We start from the raw sequence: 18,808 nt of genomic DNA, 5'->3' as shown, positions 1-18,808 counted from the left end.
AGATTACGTTATCATATTATGAAGAGGTCATACGTGATATTTGATAAAATTGTCCTCTAACAGAAAGGCTTTTAATGAATAAAATTATAGAAGCAGTTATATGGTTTTGACATTTCATTTTAAAATCAAATTCGACACCTGTGTAAGCACATGGCTTTGGTCTTAATATGTAATTCTATGTAATTCTTAAAGCAAATATTCATTTTTGAATGAACAATGTTTTCTAGGGTTACACCATGGGACATATAAACTGAGCAAACCAGTCCTCAGCAGCAGGGGTGCATCTCTGTAAAACCACTTCCTGTTATCTTCAAAATTTTTAACTTCATGTGGTTCACTTGACTTGACATAATTACCCAAATTATATTTAATATTTAGAACAATTGTATTCCATTACCTTTGTTTAATATAAAAAGTTACATTGTAAGATCATGCCAAACTAGTTGATATGGTGTTTCATTGTGAATTTACTGTTTTTAAGCAAGTTGAATTATTTGGTACAAACTTTTTATGGTTACACCACTTAGACATTTTTGCCATGATCCTCTAATATATTCTCTCAAAATGGATTAAAAACAGAAATTGTATACTCGGTCCACAAGAAAATAATGTGTGCAAGGTATTCATACATTTATTTTATTTTTAACCCTTTTAAATTTGACTAAACCACATGGAAACAAAAATGTAGCGTACTGTAGCATTGACCCATATATGATCAGCTGCTTGATAAACTTCAGTGTCTGTGCATATACTATGTCTCACGATGAGAGCACCACAACAAATGATGAAGCACAACTCATCATTTTTGTCCATGGTGTTAATGGCCAGTTTGAAGTGACAGAGGACTTACAGAGGATTAAAACAATGTTGTTAAACCTATTTAACCCTGCTTCCACGACTTGTTGATTTTCATTGATTGTTATATTACTGTCCTTCCATTTCGATAAAAAATTTAAATTGAAATCGACTGACCACCTTCTGACCGACTGGATGCTTATTGGCCCCTAGGTAATTTGAGTTTGAGACCACTTTGGTTTAAAACAGTCCTGTGATCTGTTCAGAATACAAACTGCTGAGTCTGAAAAGATAATGTCTTCTTGTACACAATTTGACATAAAGACGCCTGCTGTTGATAATCGTGACGTGTAACTCACCCACACTCAGTGATTGATAGTTGCCTAGCAGCGAAGCTCCTCAATGTGATCAGGATCAGAGCTGCAGGGGAAACATATGACTGACTTTTTATACAGTGATGTCATGTCCATGTTTGCATGCTGAAACAGAAAGTGCTGCTCTGACCCCCCTCCTCCTTTCAGGCTGCAGCCTGCTGGAGTCCGATGGTTGACACCAGGTCTGAGGAAGTGTAAGTGTGTTTTTCATTTCATTCATCAAACTGTGACATCACTCATTAACATTCTACTGAGGATGAAGATGATGTCATCATCAAACAGATAATAGATCAATAGCTGCTCAATACAGCTGTATTGTGTCTCGTTCTCTCCATCAGATTTCTGTGAACTCACACTGGATCCAAACACAGCAAACAGAAAACTCAAACTGTCTGATAACAACAGGAAAGTGACACATGTGAAGGAGGATCAATCATATCCTGATCATCCAGACAGATTTGATCACTGGGAACAGCTGCTGTGTGGAAATGATCTGACTGGTCGCTGTTACTGGGAGGTCGAGTGGAGAGGAAGAGTTTACTTATCATTGACTTACAGAGGAATCCGAAGGAGTGGAGACAGTGATGATGGTGTGTTTGGACTAAACGATCAGTCCTGGAGTCTGTGGTGCTCTGATGGTGGTGGTTACTCTGCCTATCACAATAAGAAAGGAACAACCATCTCCTCCTCCTCCTCCTCCTCCTCCTCCACCTCCTCCTCCTCCTCCTCCTCTGTCTCTGACAGAGTAGCAGTGTATGTGGACTGTCCTGCTGGCACTCTGTCCTTCTACAGAGTCTCCTCTGACACACTGATCCACCTCCACACCTTCAACACCACATTCACTGAACCTCTGTATGCTGGGTTTATGTTCTGCCGGTCTGGTTCCTCAGTGTCTCTGTGTCCTCTACAGGAAGGAGAGTCTCCTCCTGTTAGATAAACTTTCTCACTGCTGACCAGATAGTTCATTCTGTACAGGATCACACACAGCTGATGGTATTTAGTGCCAACATGATCTCTCACTGGTTATAAACATGCGCCACATGATTAACAGTGTGTTTGTAAAATTAATCAAAGTTGTTCTGTTGTTAGTGTATTAGAAAGGCTTGAACTGTGATGGGATAATGGGAATTGGATCTTCACAATGTATTGTTGTCGTTTCATAGTATCTGTGTCATCTAATCCCTTTACCTATTTAGATATCACATGACAGATAATTGTCAGAACAATATGCCACCAATTTATACCTCTAATGGTGAAGGCTGAGACTATATTGTGGCTGCTTTTATACTGCTTTCATATTATATTGGAATGATGGTTATTATGAGATTCTGACTTGTAAATAGAACACAGCATTAGAGATGAGAAGTCCAAGAAGTGTTGTTTGTTTTTGACATAAAATAGGTATTCAGTTTTTCTCTGCAGTTTTATTTACTTCTTGTGTAGAGAACATTGATCTTCATTTTAAGTAGCCCATGTTAATTTTCTCCATTTCTTTTTGTGTGTGCATATGAATTTATATATAATTTCATACAATAGAGTGAAGGTATTTTTGCATTATTCAAGTGTTTTATGTTTCAGTTTAATGTGTTTAGTTCACATTCATTCTGACAGTTGTTATTCATTGTTTCTAATCAGAAACTGTCATCAGCACTCAGCTGTCACCAGTAGGTGTCACTGTGTCACTTTGGTTAATTCATCCTGATTGGTGGATTCATAATTCATAATTACTTGATTCCACTGTGTTTATTATTATCACTGTAACTATTACTGTTGAATTATTTAATATTAATCACTTTTGTATTTCTTCTATTTTTTCTGTGGATATGCACAAAAGTCTGTTTGCAATTTTTGTTACTGCCTATTGTCTGTTTTAATTATTTCTAACAAACTCACATTTGTGAAGGTAATTCTGATATTAGTACTGACAGTTTCGATGATAAATGCTGATGAATATTTGCGCCCTCTGGTGGCCACAATGACAAACTACAACACCATCTTGTCTTGTTCAGGAGTTTGTGAAACGATGTTCAGAAATCATTCAAAGCCTGAGTCTCTATGCATCCATGAAGATGTTTGTGAATGTGTAATTGTAAATGTGACGTCTGAATAAAATGTGTAAATGTCAGTACATTCAATTTGGGATTCTTCATTCACATCACGTAATTTTTCCTTATTTTTCTTCAGTTCTGTCTTATTCATATCCAATGTTTTTCTAGTTAATTGTCAAATTGTATTTAAAAAACACAGATTAATTCCTGACGGTGTGGAGAACATTATTAAACATTGTCTTTTTAATAAAATGTACCTAATATTGTATATAGATGGGTAATTGCATTCATAAACATAATATGGAAAAAGTGAATAATCAGCTTGTTCTGCTCTGTGATATTTACTGACAAAGTTCTCAAACATTTCTCAGTGAATTAATGGAGCATGCTGCTGTCATGGTGGATCTTCTCTCTCTGTTTGGGTCTGTTCAGGTCCAAAACAGTCTGGATCATCTGTAATCATCCTCAGCTCTATTTCACATCTGATCAAATTAAATCATACATGTTGGCTTAAGGAAGGTTCTCCATCAGTCCTCCAGTCTGACAAATGTTTCCATCCATACAGAAGAAAAAACAGTACACACTGTAAAAATTAATTTGGCAGTTTAACTTAAAATAATTTGTAACCTGGCTGCTTAAAAATCTTGAAGCTGCAAATATATCTTGTTTTCCTTAAACTTAGAATAAATAATTCTGATGACAAAGGTAAAGTGTACAAAATAGTCCCCAAAATAGTCCCATCAACTTTATACTTTTTTAGTAATGCCAATAATGTCAAACATAAAATCACTAGTAAAACCAACAAACTTGTATTTATATCTTTAGTTGTTCAAAGATAATAAAAGTTGGCTATACACATTAACTCTCCAGTAACAGACTGAATATTTTGAAGACTTTATTGTTTTCATGGCAAAAACAGTATAATCAGCAGTGTTAAGTAATTAAATAATTAATATAAGTTAACTTAATAGCCAACTCTGGCTGCCACTTAGACTTAAATTCACTTGGAATTGACATAAAGCTGTAAGTTCCTCTTCATGTACATTACGAGGCCATCTAGTGGACTGATAGTAGAACAACAGCAGCTGATCGCACGGCCCGGGTAACTTTTATACTCTGACAAACTATTTTATATGAATAAAAGCCTAAGTTGTATCTGTGTTTTTACGAGCCAAGCAATACTAGTCACCACACATCTTCACTCACTCTCACCAACTGCTGACGATGAAAAACTCCCACTGACTGAGCATTTTGATTTGAAATGAGTGTGCATTGTTTATCAACTACGTCGTTAGCGTCGCGAGCTAACAGCGGGTAGCCTACCTGCCAAACCGCTGGCTGCATTACCTGCGAAAGTGAAGAGACAGAAGTCAATATCCGATTTTTTTAATTTATTTTTTTTACAAATAAACAGGCAACACAAAATGAGCAAACTACTCCAGCTTCCACTGTGGCCTCAACAACAGACCCGGAGCGTCCATCTCCACCACGGACACCGACGACCTGTGTAGCTAGCTGCTCTCCCCCGGCTTCAAGCCAAGCTACCGAGAGCCACTGTACAAGTGAGTGCTGCAGTGTTGACTTGTGATGATAATGACTTGTGATGTTGATTTAGATTCAAGGCCGCAAGATGAGTTTTGGTTGTGGACTGGACTGGATGCACTTTGTTGTTTGCTATAGTTTCATCTGAGCGTTTATGTGTAAATAGTGTGACACAACTGCTTGCAGTGGAAATCAAGGAATCGCAGTGGCCACACAGAGAGCTGCTGAGGCTCTCTGACACCACTGGATCTCATTATTTCAAACATGTTCCTTTCTTTTTAAGCCTAAATGTCCTCGTGTTCATGTTGTAAATGTGAGTGAAGCAAACAGCTCCTCCTCTGACAGGATGTGAGTCTGTGAGTGAACAGCAGGTGGCAGCAGACACCCAATACTTCAGTTTCACACAGTTGATCTGTTCAGAGGTAGAGAAATAAAACCTCCACCTCCTGTACATTAATAAAAGTAGTAAAACTACCATGAAATACTCCTTTACAAATAAAGGTTCTGCATTCAAAATATATGTTTCATGATGATGTGTGTATTTCAGTATCTTTATGTTATTACATTATTCAATGCAGCTGTTTCTCTCCTGGTTGTTTTGGAAACTTTCATAATATACATGATGAAGGATGGTATTAAAACATGCTGCTGTTCTGTGAAAATAAGTAGATAGACAATATAGACTAAATCTATGTGATACGGATTAATACAGTGTGTTCATGTATGGCTTTAACTGTTCTAGGTTCTTTATTCCAAAGGTCAACGCTGTGAATGCATCTTATTTCTTCTAGGTGCACTTATGGTGCAAGGTGAATTCAGATTTGAGACTTAATATGAATCATCTGACACTTGAAGCATACTGGTTTCATGCTTGTTCTTCCCACCCCATTATTAATTTAATCCTTAGTCCTCAGATTGATGAAATCGTAACCAGCAGGTTCCATCATGTTTGTATCAGCAGGATTAAACTGATCGGATTGGTATTTGTCCAAAATTGGGTTAATTGGTTCTGTGATTGAGGTGATGTTGTTGCGGACTTAATTGATGTTTAGATAGAATATATAATGAATATATGTTTCCAATATTTAGTCTGTCTTATTTTGGGAGAGAAATGTATTACAACACATGGACAATGTAAAGCAATCCAGTAGAGTTCAAAAGGCCAGCGGCACTTGAACTATTCTGCCTATTCTGACTATTATAATTATATTATACTTGTTTCTCTTGGCTAAAATGAACCTTTACTAAATACTGCATTCACCAAACAATTAACATAATTTCTCACTGGAAATCTGGTTGCAGTGTTGGGCTTACATTTAATCAAGTAGTTTCCACCAGTTAATGTGTCCATATTGTTAATCATTAACCCTTTATAATGACATGGTTTAATAGTTGTGAAAGGACACAATGACACACCTGTATTATACACTGTGCTGAGACATTATAGGTTGTTGAACATAATTAATGAGCAAATGTAATTGGGCAGTTTTTTGTAGATAAACATCATGGAATGCTGCTCTCTCCCATTGTTAAGGCAGACCAACCTGCCTTTTCATAGCTAGACAGCTTTATTGTTATTATATATGACATATAATGCAATTACACGTGCCAGGTGATATTTTTTCCACATGGACTGTGAAAGTGAGTTTAGTATCCAGCCAGAGTCCCAGGTATTTATAACAATCAAATAATTCAGTAACTGAACCTTGAAGGGTTTTGATGTGTGTGTGGTGGGCTGGATGCTCTTAGGTAACCTGACAATGCAGAAACATTAACTTTAAAGAAACATTTCACTCAGTTCTTGTTTCAGCTTTACTGAATGAAACTATTTCTGACAGAGAACAGAGTGTTCATAGATAAACAGAACATGTTCTCTCACATCAAAAGGATTATATGTGCTATGAAATAAAAGATCAATCCACAGTAAAAGCTGAAGTAGAAATTAGATGAGTCACAACTGGATCCTGAGAACAGCTCAGGTTGAGACCAGTTCAACCAGTCAGCACACTGACACACACACACACACACACACACACACACACACACACACACACACACACACACACACACACACACACACACACACACACATTAAGCTGTGTCACTTCACCTGAGGAAAATTTTAAGTGAAGCTTATTTTCGGGCACATTTCTAGTCAGAGAGCTGCAGACTGATGACATTTGTGACAAAAAGTTCAGTAAGTGGAGCTGCGATTGATTTTTTTCTTGTCTTTGAGTTATTTTCATACACAGTGTGATTGTTTGAGGAGTTTGCCTGCTTGGAAACTTTCTTGTTGTAAAGATGTTGTCTTTGTGAGCTGTAGAAAAACTCCCCTGTGCGTGTTACATTATTGTACATTACATTAATGGATTATTATTACTGACACACTGATGTGTAAGGAGCATTTTACTGTTGTAGTTGAAGAAGGTGGAGTTAATTTAATTTATTGTTTGGTAATTTATAACAGATGTTCTACAATATAATGACATGTTTATATGTAAAAATGCAAATGTTTAATTTACAAAGGAATTACTAACTGCAGCTATCAAATAACTGTAGTGTTGTAAAAAGTAAAATATGTCCATTAGAAATGTAGTGAAGTATAAAATGCATAAAGTTGAAATACTCAAGTGAAGTACAAGTACATGAAATGAAGTAAATATACTTCCTGCACTGAGGAGAGCAGGGCTGAGCTGACTTTATGTAGGTATGAGGAAACTGTTATGGCTGGCTCAAACGCCAAACATAATAGTGGACACGCCAGGAAAAGTTTAATTAATGCATCTGAGTTGATTAAAGTAAATAAATGAATAAATGAAAAACAGCAACACCATGGTGGAGAGAGAGACAAAGCTAATCAAAAGGACCTGCCTATATTCTTAACCCAGTAATCACTACAGATACCTGCCAATCAGATGATGAACTCAGAATCTGCTTTCCACTGAAAACGCTGATTAGTTTATTCTCTTGGTTTTAATTAGTTTGATTAGTTACACTTGGTTAATTTAGAGGAAACATCATACATGATGTGAGAATTCCGACTGTAGAGAACATTCAGGTTGAAGTCAAAACACAAGATGTGTGATTCATACAGTTAAAACTATCATCCATGACTTCTGTGTTAAACCGTAAAGAACAAACTGTTTATAATATAACATCAATTGTGACTGTGCCTGATGCTGAACATCTGCACTGACTGAATAGTTACTCTACCTACTTTTTTTTTTTTTTTTTTTTTAAATCTAACTATATTTTGACAGTATATTTACTTTTATTTGATCAAATATTCTAGTACTCTTTCCATCCCTGCTGGTCAGTATGAAACCTGTCAGAAATTATAAAAACTTTAACTTCAGAGTGTTACCGGTGTCAGTAGTGGGTGTGACGGAGTATGTTTTTATAAAGAAGTGATTCTACAGTCTGACTGCAGTGACTCACTGTTGGAAAATAAACACTACAATACACAATGCCCTGATTCAAGCTCTGAATCAGCCAATAGCAAGCCTCCACAGGTGATATGTCAAAGCTGGATCAAAGTTTCATGATTCAGATTACCCATCATTCATTGTGACCAACATTATATATGATTCAATATATTGAAAGTCATGATTTTAATATTAACATCTGCTGTTTGGGATATCAAACATTTAAAGTATGTGTGTCATAAAGCACAGACAATTTTCAGACTTTCTGTTGATGTAAAACCAGGAGAAACAGGGTTCAACATATAAATCAAATGTTTCTATAAGTTCATACTGGCAAGTTTATATATGTAGAGTCAGATTAATTGATCTTTTCCATGTTTTATTATTCAGTTGTTCTACTTCACAGCCTGACTGATATAAATATGAATATAGTTAATATAATGTCTATAGATGTGTGTAGATGTATCAATGACGAGGAATCACACCAACATGTGAACATCAAAGATCAGATCAGACTTTGTTGTTCCCAGGTAGATGTGATCATTTTTCAGCTGTTCTCTCTTTGTTTCCTCTACAGATGAAGGTAGAAAGTCTCTGTGAGCTGATGTGGATGTGAATTCAGCAGCATCTGTCAAGGTAACGTGATTGATTTTAGATTTTTGGATGAACTGCCGCTGCTTGCTCTGACTGGATATAGTTGACTTGGAAAAAGAGGAACATTTCAATTGTTGAAGAGTTTTTCTAAGTCTGTCAAAAAGAAATAAGAAGTGATCTGATTCCCAAAGAAACAGCAACATGAAGTTTATCCCTCTAGTCTTCAAACCATCCAAAAACTTCCCACATAAACATTTTCATTATGTTCTTCTAAAGATCTCAGTAATATATAAACATTTTTTAATTTATCTGACTTGGTTTCTGTATCATATTTAAACTGTGATAAAGTCAGACTGTATGTTCAGAACTCATACGACAGCTCTGAACACAGACTCAGTTTCACATGTACCATCGAGAGAAGTCTAGGAAAATTGGTGAAAGCCACAAATTCTCTTAAATCACTTGTATGTGTCACTTAAGAACAGATGTGTTGGTTGGAGTGCTTCTTGCATGAGGTCCATTGTGAGCATTGTGATTTGTTGGATATGACACTGCAGCTCAAAGTGCCAAAAACTTGGAAACTGTGAGATGAGTGTATTTAGTATTGAAGTGAATGAGCTGCTTTTCTCAGTCAGAGCTCTGTGTGTTTGTCATGTGACTGAGAGGAATGAAGAGAAATAATGTGTTGTTGTGTTTGTGTGAAGGTGTTTCTCTGCTATGGATCAGTGTGAGGACAGAGAGGAGGGAGTCCCTCCCTCTAAAAGCTCTCTGTGTGGGGAACATGACAGCCAGACCAAAGCTCAGAGGTGAGTTGAGGATCTCTAACTGTCCATCACTGTTCTCCATTCACATTGCTCCACCATCATTATTAACACTCAAACATCTGTGTGTGTTGTGTTGAAGCCCAGAGGAGCAGCACAGACCAGACTCTCCTGGACCTGTACTCAGCTGTGTGTCCATGAAGAGTGACTCATCTATGACCAAACCTATACACTTTAAACCTGGGCATCCATCTGATGGAAGGTAAGAATGTACAGCTGTAAAGACTGTACAGACTATATATCTCTATCCATCAGGCACATTTAACAGCTGTTGTTATTTCAGGATCCAGCAGCAGAGACCAGAATCTCCTGGACCTGAACCCAGCTGTCTGTCCTTGAAGAGTGACTGGTCAAATGAACATTTCATTGAATTTAAAGGAGGACATCCATCTGCTGATCTTATGTAAGCTATAATTAATAGTAAACATTTGGTTATGCTAGATATGAACTGGTTTGTACAACGTGTTGTCCGTCTACGTCAGTGTGAAGCCGGCCGTCATAGAGAGGGAGGAGACGTGATAATCATTCACTTTAGCCTAAATGTATTGAAAATGTAGTGAAAATGTTTTGAAAGCTTGTAATCTATGAAATAGCACTATTCTCTCTTTCACACACACTTTTTGATTCATTACTCGGAGTTGTGAATTTCACTGACATCATTCCTAGATACCAGTACTGCAGAATCAACAGCATACAGCAGCAAATTCACACTTCAGCAGTGTATAGTGAGCAAGTGAGAGCTGTATGGAGGTTTGTTCAGAACTACACACAGACTGAGCTGTTGATTCTCAGTGGGATCAGCAGGACCAGTCGAGTTTTACCACTACAGGGAGTCATCTGATTCTCTGTTCACATCCAAATATCACTTGATGGGCCTTTAGCTTGTGTTTGTCTCTGTGTGGACAGACATCATGTGAGCTCATTCTTCATGATTCCTCCACAGAGTGGACCAGGAGAGCTCAGAGGTTCCCATTGACCAGTCAGCCCAGCAGCATCAATCACATCTGGACTCCATATTTATGGTCTGTATTATTGTCAGTGTGTCCAACATGGATCTGATGTTTGCTTCATGATTTTAATTTGATTGCATCATTCATATATTATTCTGTTCCAGCTGCTGGAGGAGAACATCGTCACTTTTGTGAAGAACGAGCTGAAGAAGATGCAGGAGGGTCTGAGTTCAGATAACCCAGATTGCTTAGAGAATCAGACAGAGGATGAGGAGGTGTTGGACGGTGAGGAGGAAGAGCAGAGGAGGAGCAGCAGAGAAGCATTTCTGAAGATCACACTGCACTTCCTGAGTAGAATGAAACAGGAGGAGCTGGCTGACTGTCTGCAGAGCAGTAAGAGGATTTCTCTAAAGGTTTAACATGATGGATAAATGAGACATCTACTGGTGTCTCAAGAGATGATGGAAAATATGTTTATATTATTTTTTGTATTTGTTCAATCAGGAACTCCTACTGGCAGGTGTCGACGTAAACTCAAGTCTAACTTGAAGAAGAAGTTCCAGTGTCTGTTTGAGGGCATTGCTAAAGCAGGAAACCCAACCCTTCTGAATGAGATCTACACAGAGCTCTTCGTCATAGAGGGAGGGACTGCAGAGGTCAATGATGAACATGAGGTCAGACAGATTGAAACAGCATCCTGGAAACCAGACAGACCAGAAACAACAATCAGACATGAAGACATCTTTAAAGTCTCACCTGGAAGAGATGAACCAATCAGAACAGTGATGACAAAGGGAGTGGCTGGCATTGGGAAAACAGTCTTAACACAGAAGTTCACTCTGGACTGGGCTGAAGACAAAGCCAACCAGGACATAGACTTCACATTTCCATTCACTTTCAGAGAGCTGAATGTGCTGAAAGGGAAAAAGTACAGCTTGGTGGAACTTGTTCATCACTTCTTTACTGAAACCAAAGAAGCAGGAATCTGCAGGTTTGAAGAGTTCCAGGTTGTGTTCATCTTTGACGGTCTGGATGAGTGTCGACTTCCTCTGGATTTCCACAACAGTGAGATCCTGACTGATGTTACAGAGTCCACCTCAGTGGATGTGCTGCTGACAAACCTCATCAGGGGGAAACTGCTTCCCTCTGCTCGCCTCTGGATAACCACACGACCTGCAGCAGCCAGTCAGATCCCTCCTGAGTGTGTTGACATGATGACAGAGGTCAGAGGGTTCACTGACCCACAGAAGGAGGAGTACTTCAGGAAGAGATTCAGAGATGAGGAGCAGGCCAGAACCATCATCTCCCACATCAAGACATCACGAAGCCTCCACATCATGTGCCACATCCCAGTCTTCTGCTGGATCACTGCTACAGTTCTGGAGGATGTGTTGAAAAGCAGAGAGGGAGCGAAGCTGCCAAAGACCCAGACTGAGATGTACATCCACCTCCTAGTGCTTCAGACCAAACTCAAGAATGTTAAGTATGATGAAGGAGCTGAGACAGATATACACTGGAGTCCAGAGAGCAGGAAGATGATTGAGTCTCTGGGAAAACTGGCTTTTGAGCAGCTGCAGAAAGGCAACCTGATCTTCTATGAATCAGACCTGACAGAGTGTGGCATCGATATCAGAGCAGCCTCAGTGTACTCAGGAGTGTTCACACAGGTCTTTAAAGAGGAGAGAGGGCTGTACCAGGACAAGGTGTTCTGCTTCGTCCATCTGAGTGTTCAGGAGTTTCTGGCTGCTCTTCATGTCCATTTGACATTTATCAAGTTTCGAGTCAATCTGCTGGCAGAAGAACAAACAACAACCCAGAAGTCTAAAACAATAGAAGAAGAATCTACAGAGACACATTTCTACCAGAGTGCTGTGGACGAGTCCTTAAAGAGTCCAAATGGACACCTGGACTTGTTCCTCCGTTTCCTCCTGGGTCTTTCACTGCAGAACAATCAGAGTATTCTACGAGGTCTGCTGACACAGACAGAAAGTAGCTCACAGTCCAATCAGAAAACAGTCGAGTATATCAAGAAGAAGATCAGTGAGAATGTGTCTGCAGAGCGAAGCATCAATCTGTTCCACTGTCTGAATGAACTGAATGATCGTTCTCTAGTGGAGGAGATCCAATGGTATATGAATGTAGGAAGTCTCTCCAGACATAAACTGTCTCCTGCTGAGTTGTCAGCTCTGGTCTTCATCTTACTGTCATCAGAAGAAGATCTGGATGTGTTTGACCTGAAGAAATACTCTGCTTCAGAGGAGGCTCTTCTGAGGCTGCTGCCAGTGGCCAAAGCCTCCAACAAAGCTCTGTAAGTACACAGATAGTTATTGATTGATTGATTGATTGATTGATTGATTGATTGATTGAAAAGACATACATGGAGATTATTTCAAGAGGGGACAAATAAATGATTGATTAAATATAATTTCAAATGTATTCCCCAGACTGAATGGCTGTAAGCTCTCAGAGAGAAGCTGTGCAGCTCTGTCCTCAGTTCTCAGCTCCCAGTCCTCTAGTCTGAGAGATCTGGACTTGAGTAACAACAACCTGCAGGATTCAGGAGTGATGCAGCTGTCTGCTGGACTGGAGAGTCCACACTGTACACTGGAATGTCTCAGGTCAGATCATTGTAGTCACTTATGAAGTTTATATATAAGCACTTGTTAAAAAGGGGGGCACCTTCTCTGGTCCGCCCTGATGACTCGTATGGGGGCAGACAGAGTTTGTCTGTTGAACAGAAATGTTGATGATATAAAATGTTAAAATGGAGTTATTCCTTGCCACTGTCGCCAAGTGCTTGCTCATGTGGGAATGCTGGGTCTCTTTAAAATTAAACCTGAAGACTTCGGTTTAGACCTGCTCTATGTGTAAGACAGATTCCAGTCCCGGACCTTCTAGCTTCAATGTTGAATTTCAATGTGCTTCTCTCTCCTATCCTTACTCTCTCTCCTCTCTACCCCAACCGGTCGAGGCAGATGGCCGCCCACTTTGAGCCTGGTTCTGTCTGAGGTTTCTTCCTGTTAAAAGGGAGATTTTTCTTGCCACTGTCGCCAAGTGCTGCTCATGTGGGAATGTTGGATCTCTTTAAAAGTAAAACCTGAAGAGTTTGGTTTGCTGCTCTATGTGTAAAGTGCCTTTGTTGTGATTTGGCACTATACAAATAAAAATGGATTGATTGATTGAGATTGATTGAGATGTAGGAAAAATGTCCAATTAATTTGTTCACTGCTTAATAACTTTTTGGAGAAATCGGCGTTGACCACAAGTCAAAAACTTTGAAAAAAAACAGAAATATAAAAAAACTTGAATCAAAACAACTTGGCTGTTTTGATTGACTTCTGGGTGTTCACAGCTTTACTCTGCACACTTGTATGACAAGAAATAAAGATTACAAATCTAAGTAAGAATTAAGATTGACATGCAAAATAAAAGTAAAAAAAGAGGATGAAGGTCTTCAGAGATAGTAACAGAAATGTGCCGGAGCCAGCAGGCTAGAGTTTTCTTTCCCCGGGGGACGGACACACAGGCTGGGTGTTACCGACGTTGCAGCCAATTTCCCCTTTTTTCTTTCTCATTTTGTTCTCACTGGCAAATTTCAAAATGATTGACCTAATTTCTAGTTTCACTTCCATCATCATCTTCATTCAGACATTTAATCATGACCATAAATTGTGTGTATGATGGCGGTATTGTAATATCCAATAGTATAGTGTAGTATCCAATTATGAGATTGTGTTTAAGCTATACTATTAACTGAATATATAAGTGTTAACCTCATTTTCCACTTACACTCTGTGATAGGGCTTCAAGTCACAGAAAAAAAACTTAAGAAATGTGGAGTGTCCTAATTTATGACCAGTCTGGAGTGGAGAGATCCTCTCTACCAAACAGTATTTCAGAATCTCCTCTTCATCAGGATTGAAAGTTTCACAGAAAAAAGTCATATGTTTCTCTACTTTAACTTCCTGTACAGTCCATCACACAGATATCGTATATGGCTTGTCCAGCTCATCTTGTTTTGATACTAAAGGATTTATATTACTGTGTATATGTTACTGTTACTATTTATTCTGATTACTTTATTATTAACTGTCACGTCTGCTGCTGGTTTAGTTCAGAACACCAAAGATTGTAGCTGGTGCTTGGCAAAGATGATATATCATCAAATTACTTCACAGATATGATTTGTCTTCTTTTTCATTATTGTCTCTTCAGACTGACTGACTGTAACCTCTCAGAGAGAAGCTGTGCAGCTCTGTCCTCAGTTCTCAGCTCCCAGTCCTCTAGTCTGAGAGATCTGGACCTGAGTTACAACAACCTGAAGGATTCAGGTGTGAAGCAGCTTTCTGTTGGACTGGAGAGTCCACTCTGTACACTGGAAAGTCTCAGGTTAGGATTCATGAACCTGTTCAACTGGTCGTCATTTCATACCAGAGAGGAGTTTTAAGATTCAGAAACTGAATGAAGAACTGTGTAACTGTCCCAAAGTAAAACACATACAGACAGTTAATCAGTGAACAGTTTTTGGTATTAGTTTCAAGCTGGAACTGCTTCACAATAAAAGCTTCACAGTGGTTGGACATTTGAAATGAGAAGTAGTAACTGAAAGTATGAAGTTTAGCTAAAGCTTACAGAAACATATTGGTGATGACAGTAATAAACACACAACCTCCCAATCCTGCAGTGATCTCAGATCATGTAATGTGTGTTGTTTTTTGCGTCTGCAGTCTGTCAGGATGTGTGATCACAGAGGAAGGCTGTGCTTCTCTGGCCTCAGCTCTGAGCTCCAACCCCTCCCATCTGAGAGAGCTGGACCTGAGCTACAATCATCCAGGAGACTCCGGAGAGAAGCTACTGTCTGCTGGATTAGAGGATCCACACTGGAGACTGGACACTCTCAGGTATGGACAGACAGCTATGTGAGAGGAAATAACTCAGTGGTCCAAAGATTGTTGAGAGAGACAAACAGAAACAGGCAGTTTATCATTTTCATGTTAGTGTGAATCAGTTTAAACAGTTCTGTCATCTGTTTAGAATACAAACGGCTGAGTCTGAAAAGAAAAAGTCTCACTGTCCTCATGATTTAATGTTGAGATGCCGGTTTTTGATTGGCTGAAAGATTATATTAGATTAACGTTTTGAATGTAGTTGCTGTTGATAGTTGTCATGTGTAGCTCACCAGCACTCAGCTGATTGACAATTGCGTTGCCTAGCAACAGCAAAGCCCCTCCGTGTGATCAGGATCAGAGCTGCAGGGGAAACATATGACTGACTTTTTGTAGAGTGATGTCATGTCCATGTTAGCATGCTGAAAGAGAACGTGCTGCTCTGACCCCCCTCCTCCTTTCAGGCTGCAGCCTGCTGGAGTCCGATGGTTGACACCAGGTCTGAGGAAGTGTAAGTGTGTTTTTAATTTCATTCATCAAACTGTGACATCACTCATTAACATCCTACTGAGGATGAAGATGAAGTCATCATCAAACAGATGATATATCAATAACTGCAGCTGTATCTTGTCTCGTTCTCTCCATCAGATTTCTGTGAACTCAAACTGGATCCAAACACAGCAAACAGAAAACTCAAACTGTCTGACAACAACAGGAAGGTGACATATGTTGAGGAGGATCAGTCATATCCTGATCATCCAGACAGATTTGATGACTGGTGTCATCAGCTGCTGTGCAGAAATGATCTGACTGGTCGCTGTTACTGGGAGGTCGAGTGGAGAGGAAGAGTTTATATCTCAGTGACTTACAGAGGAATCAGCAGGAGAGGAGGCTGTTATGACTGTGTGTTTGGATGGAATGATCAGTCCTGGAGTCTGGACTGCTCTGATGATGATGGTTACTGTGTCTGGCACAATAAGAAAAGAATATACATCTCCTCCTGCTCCTCCTCCTCCTCTGTCTCTAACAGAGTAGCAGTGTATGTGGACTGTCCTGCTGGCACTCTGTCCTTCTACAGAGTCTCCTCTGACACACTGATCCATCTCCACACCTTCAACACCACATTCACTCAGCCTCTGTATGCTGGGTTTGGGTTCTGGTCACACTGGTCTGGTTCTTCAGTGTCTCTGTATCCTCTGTAGGAGGGAGATTCTCCTCCTGTTAGAGAAACTTTCTCACTGCTGATCAGATAGTTCAATCTGTACAGGATCACACACAGCTGATGGTATTTAGTACGAACATGATCTCTCATTGGTTGTAAATGTAAACATGGTTTCCACAAGATTGACAGTCTGATTGTACAATGAATCAAATGATAAACTGAGTCCAGTTGTTGTTTTCTGTTGTTAGTGTATTAGAAAGGCTTGAACTGTGATGGGATAATGGTAATGGGATCTTCACAATGTTTTGTTATTCTTATAGTAGTTTCATAGTAACTCTGTCACCTGATTCCTTCACTCATTTAGATATCTTACATAAATGATTGTGAGATCAACATGCCACCAATTGGCTGGTTAAATTGTGAAAGCTGACTGTGGCTGATTTTATGCTGCGTTCATATCATATTGGAATTATGAAAGTTTGAATTGTAAACAGAATCCAGGTCAACATTCAAGTGGTAAATATGTCATTTTAATGTGTTTATCTCACATTCAGTCTGAAAGCTATTATTCGTTGTTTCTATATAAGTTGTGCATCATCAGCACTAAGCTGTCATATCTGATGCCAGCAGATGTTGCTGTTTATTTCTTTCAGTTAATTCTTTCTGATTGGTGGACAAATCTTTATATTGAAAGGAGATTTTATGTCCTTGCTTTCAGTGTTTGTGTAAAGATTAATGTAAATATGTGTGAATTTATCCCACTGTGGTTGTTATTAATATTACTATAACCATTACTGTTGAATTATTTTGTATTAGCTACTTTTGAATTTCCTCTATTTTTCACAAATCACAAATCTTCATTAACAACTTTATTATTCAATATTTTATGTTAAGTCTGTTTGCAAACTTTATTTTTTTACTACTGATGTCATTATTATTTCTTTTTCAGTTATTTCTAACAAACGCACATGAGCGCCCTCTGGTGGCCACAGTGACCAACTACAACAATATCCTACACTGTTCAGGAGATTAAGCATCATTTGAAACACATGAGGAAATCAACTAAGGTCGGCGGGAAAGGAAGTAAAAGTTAGCACTGCCTTTCCTGCCTTATCTTTCAAAAGATAAGGCAGGAAATACAGACCGGATGCGACAGGATTGGTGTTTTTATATTCTTACAACATACGCTTACAAAATGTTGATGTGAGAGTTGAAGAACAAAGTGGTTTTAATGGTGACACAGTGTAAACAGACAGTTTTATTTTTTGACGGTAAATTAAATCACTTTATTGTCATTGTGTTGTGAATATAAATGTGTTTAGTAAGTGATGGTTTTCACAGCAACACTATTAGTTGGTGGAGTTTATTGAAGCAAACAGTAAAGCTCACTGACACCTCAAACATGTTCATATCTTTTTAAAGCCTAAATGTTCATGTGTTCATGTTAGGAAAGTGTGAGTGAAGCACGCAGCTCCTCCTCTGACAGGATGTGATGCTGTGAGTGAACAGCAGGTGGCAGCAGACGCTCATGTTTCTGTTCCTCCAACACTTCAGTGTCACACAGTTGATCTGTTAAGAGGTGGAAGAAATAAAACACATCCTGCACATTATTAAGTCTTGTATTCAAAATATATTGAAGTGGACAGACTAGTTTGATGATGGTCCTCATCTTCGTGAGGATCAGTCTGACTATAATTTTTAGAGAGTAAAGACGTTTTCTTCTTCTGTCCTTATTTCTTCTATACGTGCTGTTTGATGGGTCGGACACTTTCTGAAGAGTATTGAAATCACAAAGAATGTAATTTTAATAAACTATTAACGAGTCAAAATGTTTACATCTCAAGAATTTATGTATGACAAGAGTCATCATCTTTCCTATTTGATGTTTTCTCGCTGTTTGCCTTTCAGGGTTAAAAAAAAAAAAACACCCTGATCATATTCTGGGTTATTAAATAAGCGTTCACAATCAGAATATCAATAAAAGCAGACGCAAGTAGTGAATAAATAAATGAAATGCATTCTGCCAGCAGGAATGGTTCATATGTCTCTTAGCAGGGCACAGCTAGTACCAAGCAGGAATACATTTATCTATGTGCAAGTGTTTGTCAAACGGCTATAATATAATGTAGGAATGTAATGTAATATAATAGCCTATGTAATATAATATATTTTAATATAATGTAAAACAGGTTGCAGAGAAAACACTGCTGA

At 38.6% G+C, this 18,808-nt stretch overlaps 1 protein-coding gene across 1 annotated transcript in view; it reads left to right on the top strand.

The window, feature by feature from the left end:
- LOC128362857 (uncharacterized) overlaps nt 1-18,808 on the top strand; it is an 85,526-nt gene that overhangs the window by 55,325 nt on the left and 11,393 nt on the right. The window contains exons 9-13 of the mRNA XM_053323710.1: nt 1,317-1,363; nt 1,508-2,097; nt 12,811-12,857; nt 14,765-14,938; nt 15,277-15,450. Coding sequence (XP_053179685.1) covers nt 1,317-1,363; nt 1,508-2,097; nt 12,811-12,857; nt 14,765-14,938; nt 15,277-15,450 — 1,032 coding nt within the window. The remainder of the gene's footprint in view (nt 1-1,316; nt 1,364-1,507; nt 2,098-12,810; nt 12,858-14,764; nt 14,939-15,276; nt 15,451-18,808) is intronic.

Source organism: Scomber japonicus, chromosome 8, assembly GCF_027409825.1.
Source record: "Scomber japonicus isolate fScoJap1 chromosome 8, fScoJap1.pri, whole genome shotgun sequence".
In the NCBI taxonomy this organism is placed as follows: domain Eukaryota; kingdom Metazoa; phylum Chordata; class Actinopteri; order Scombriformes; family Scombridae; genus Scomber; species Scomber japonicus.
This window is presented reverse-complemented; position numbering and strand designations above follow the sequence as displayed.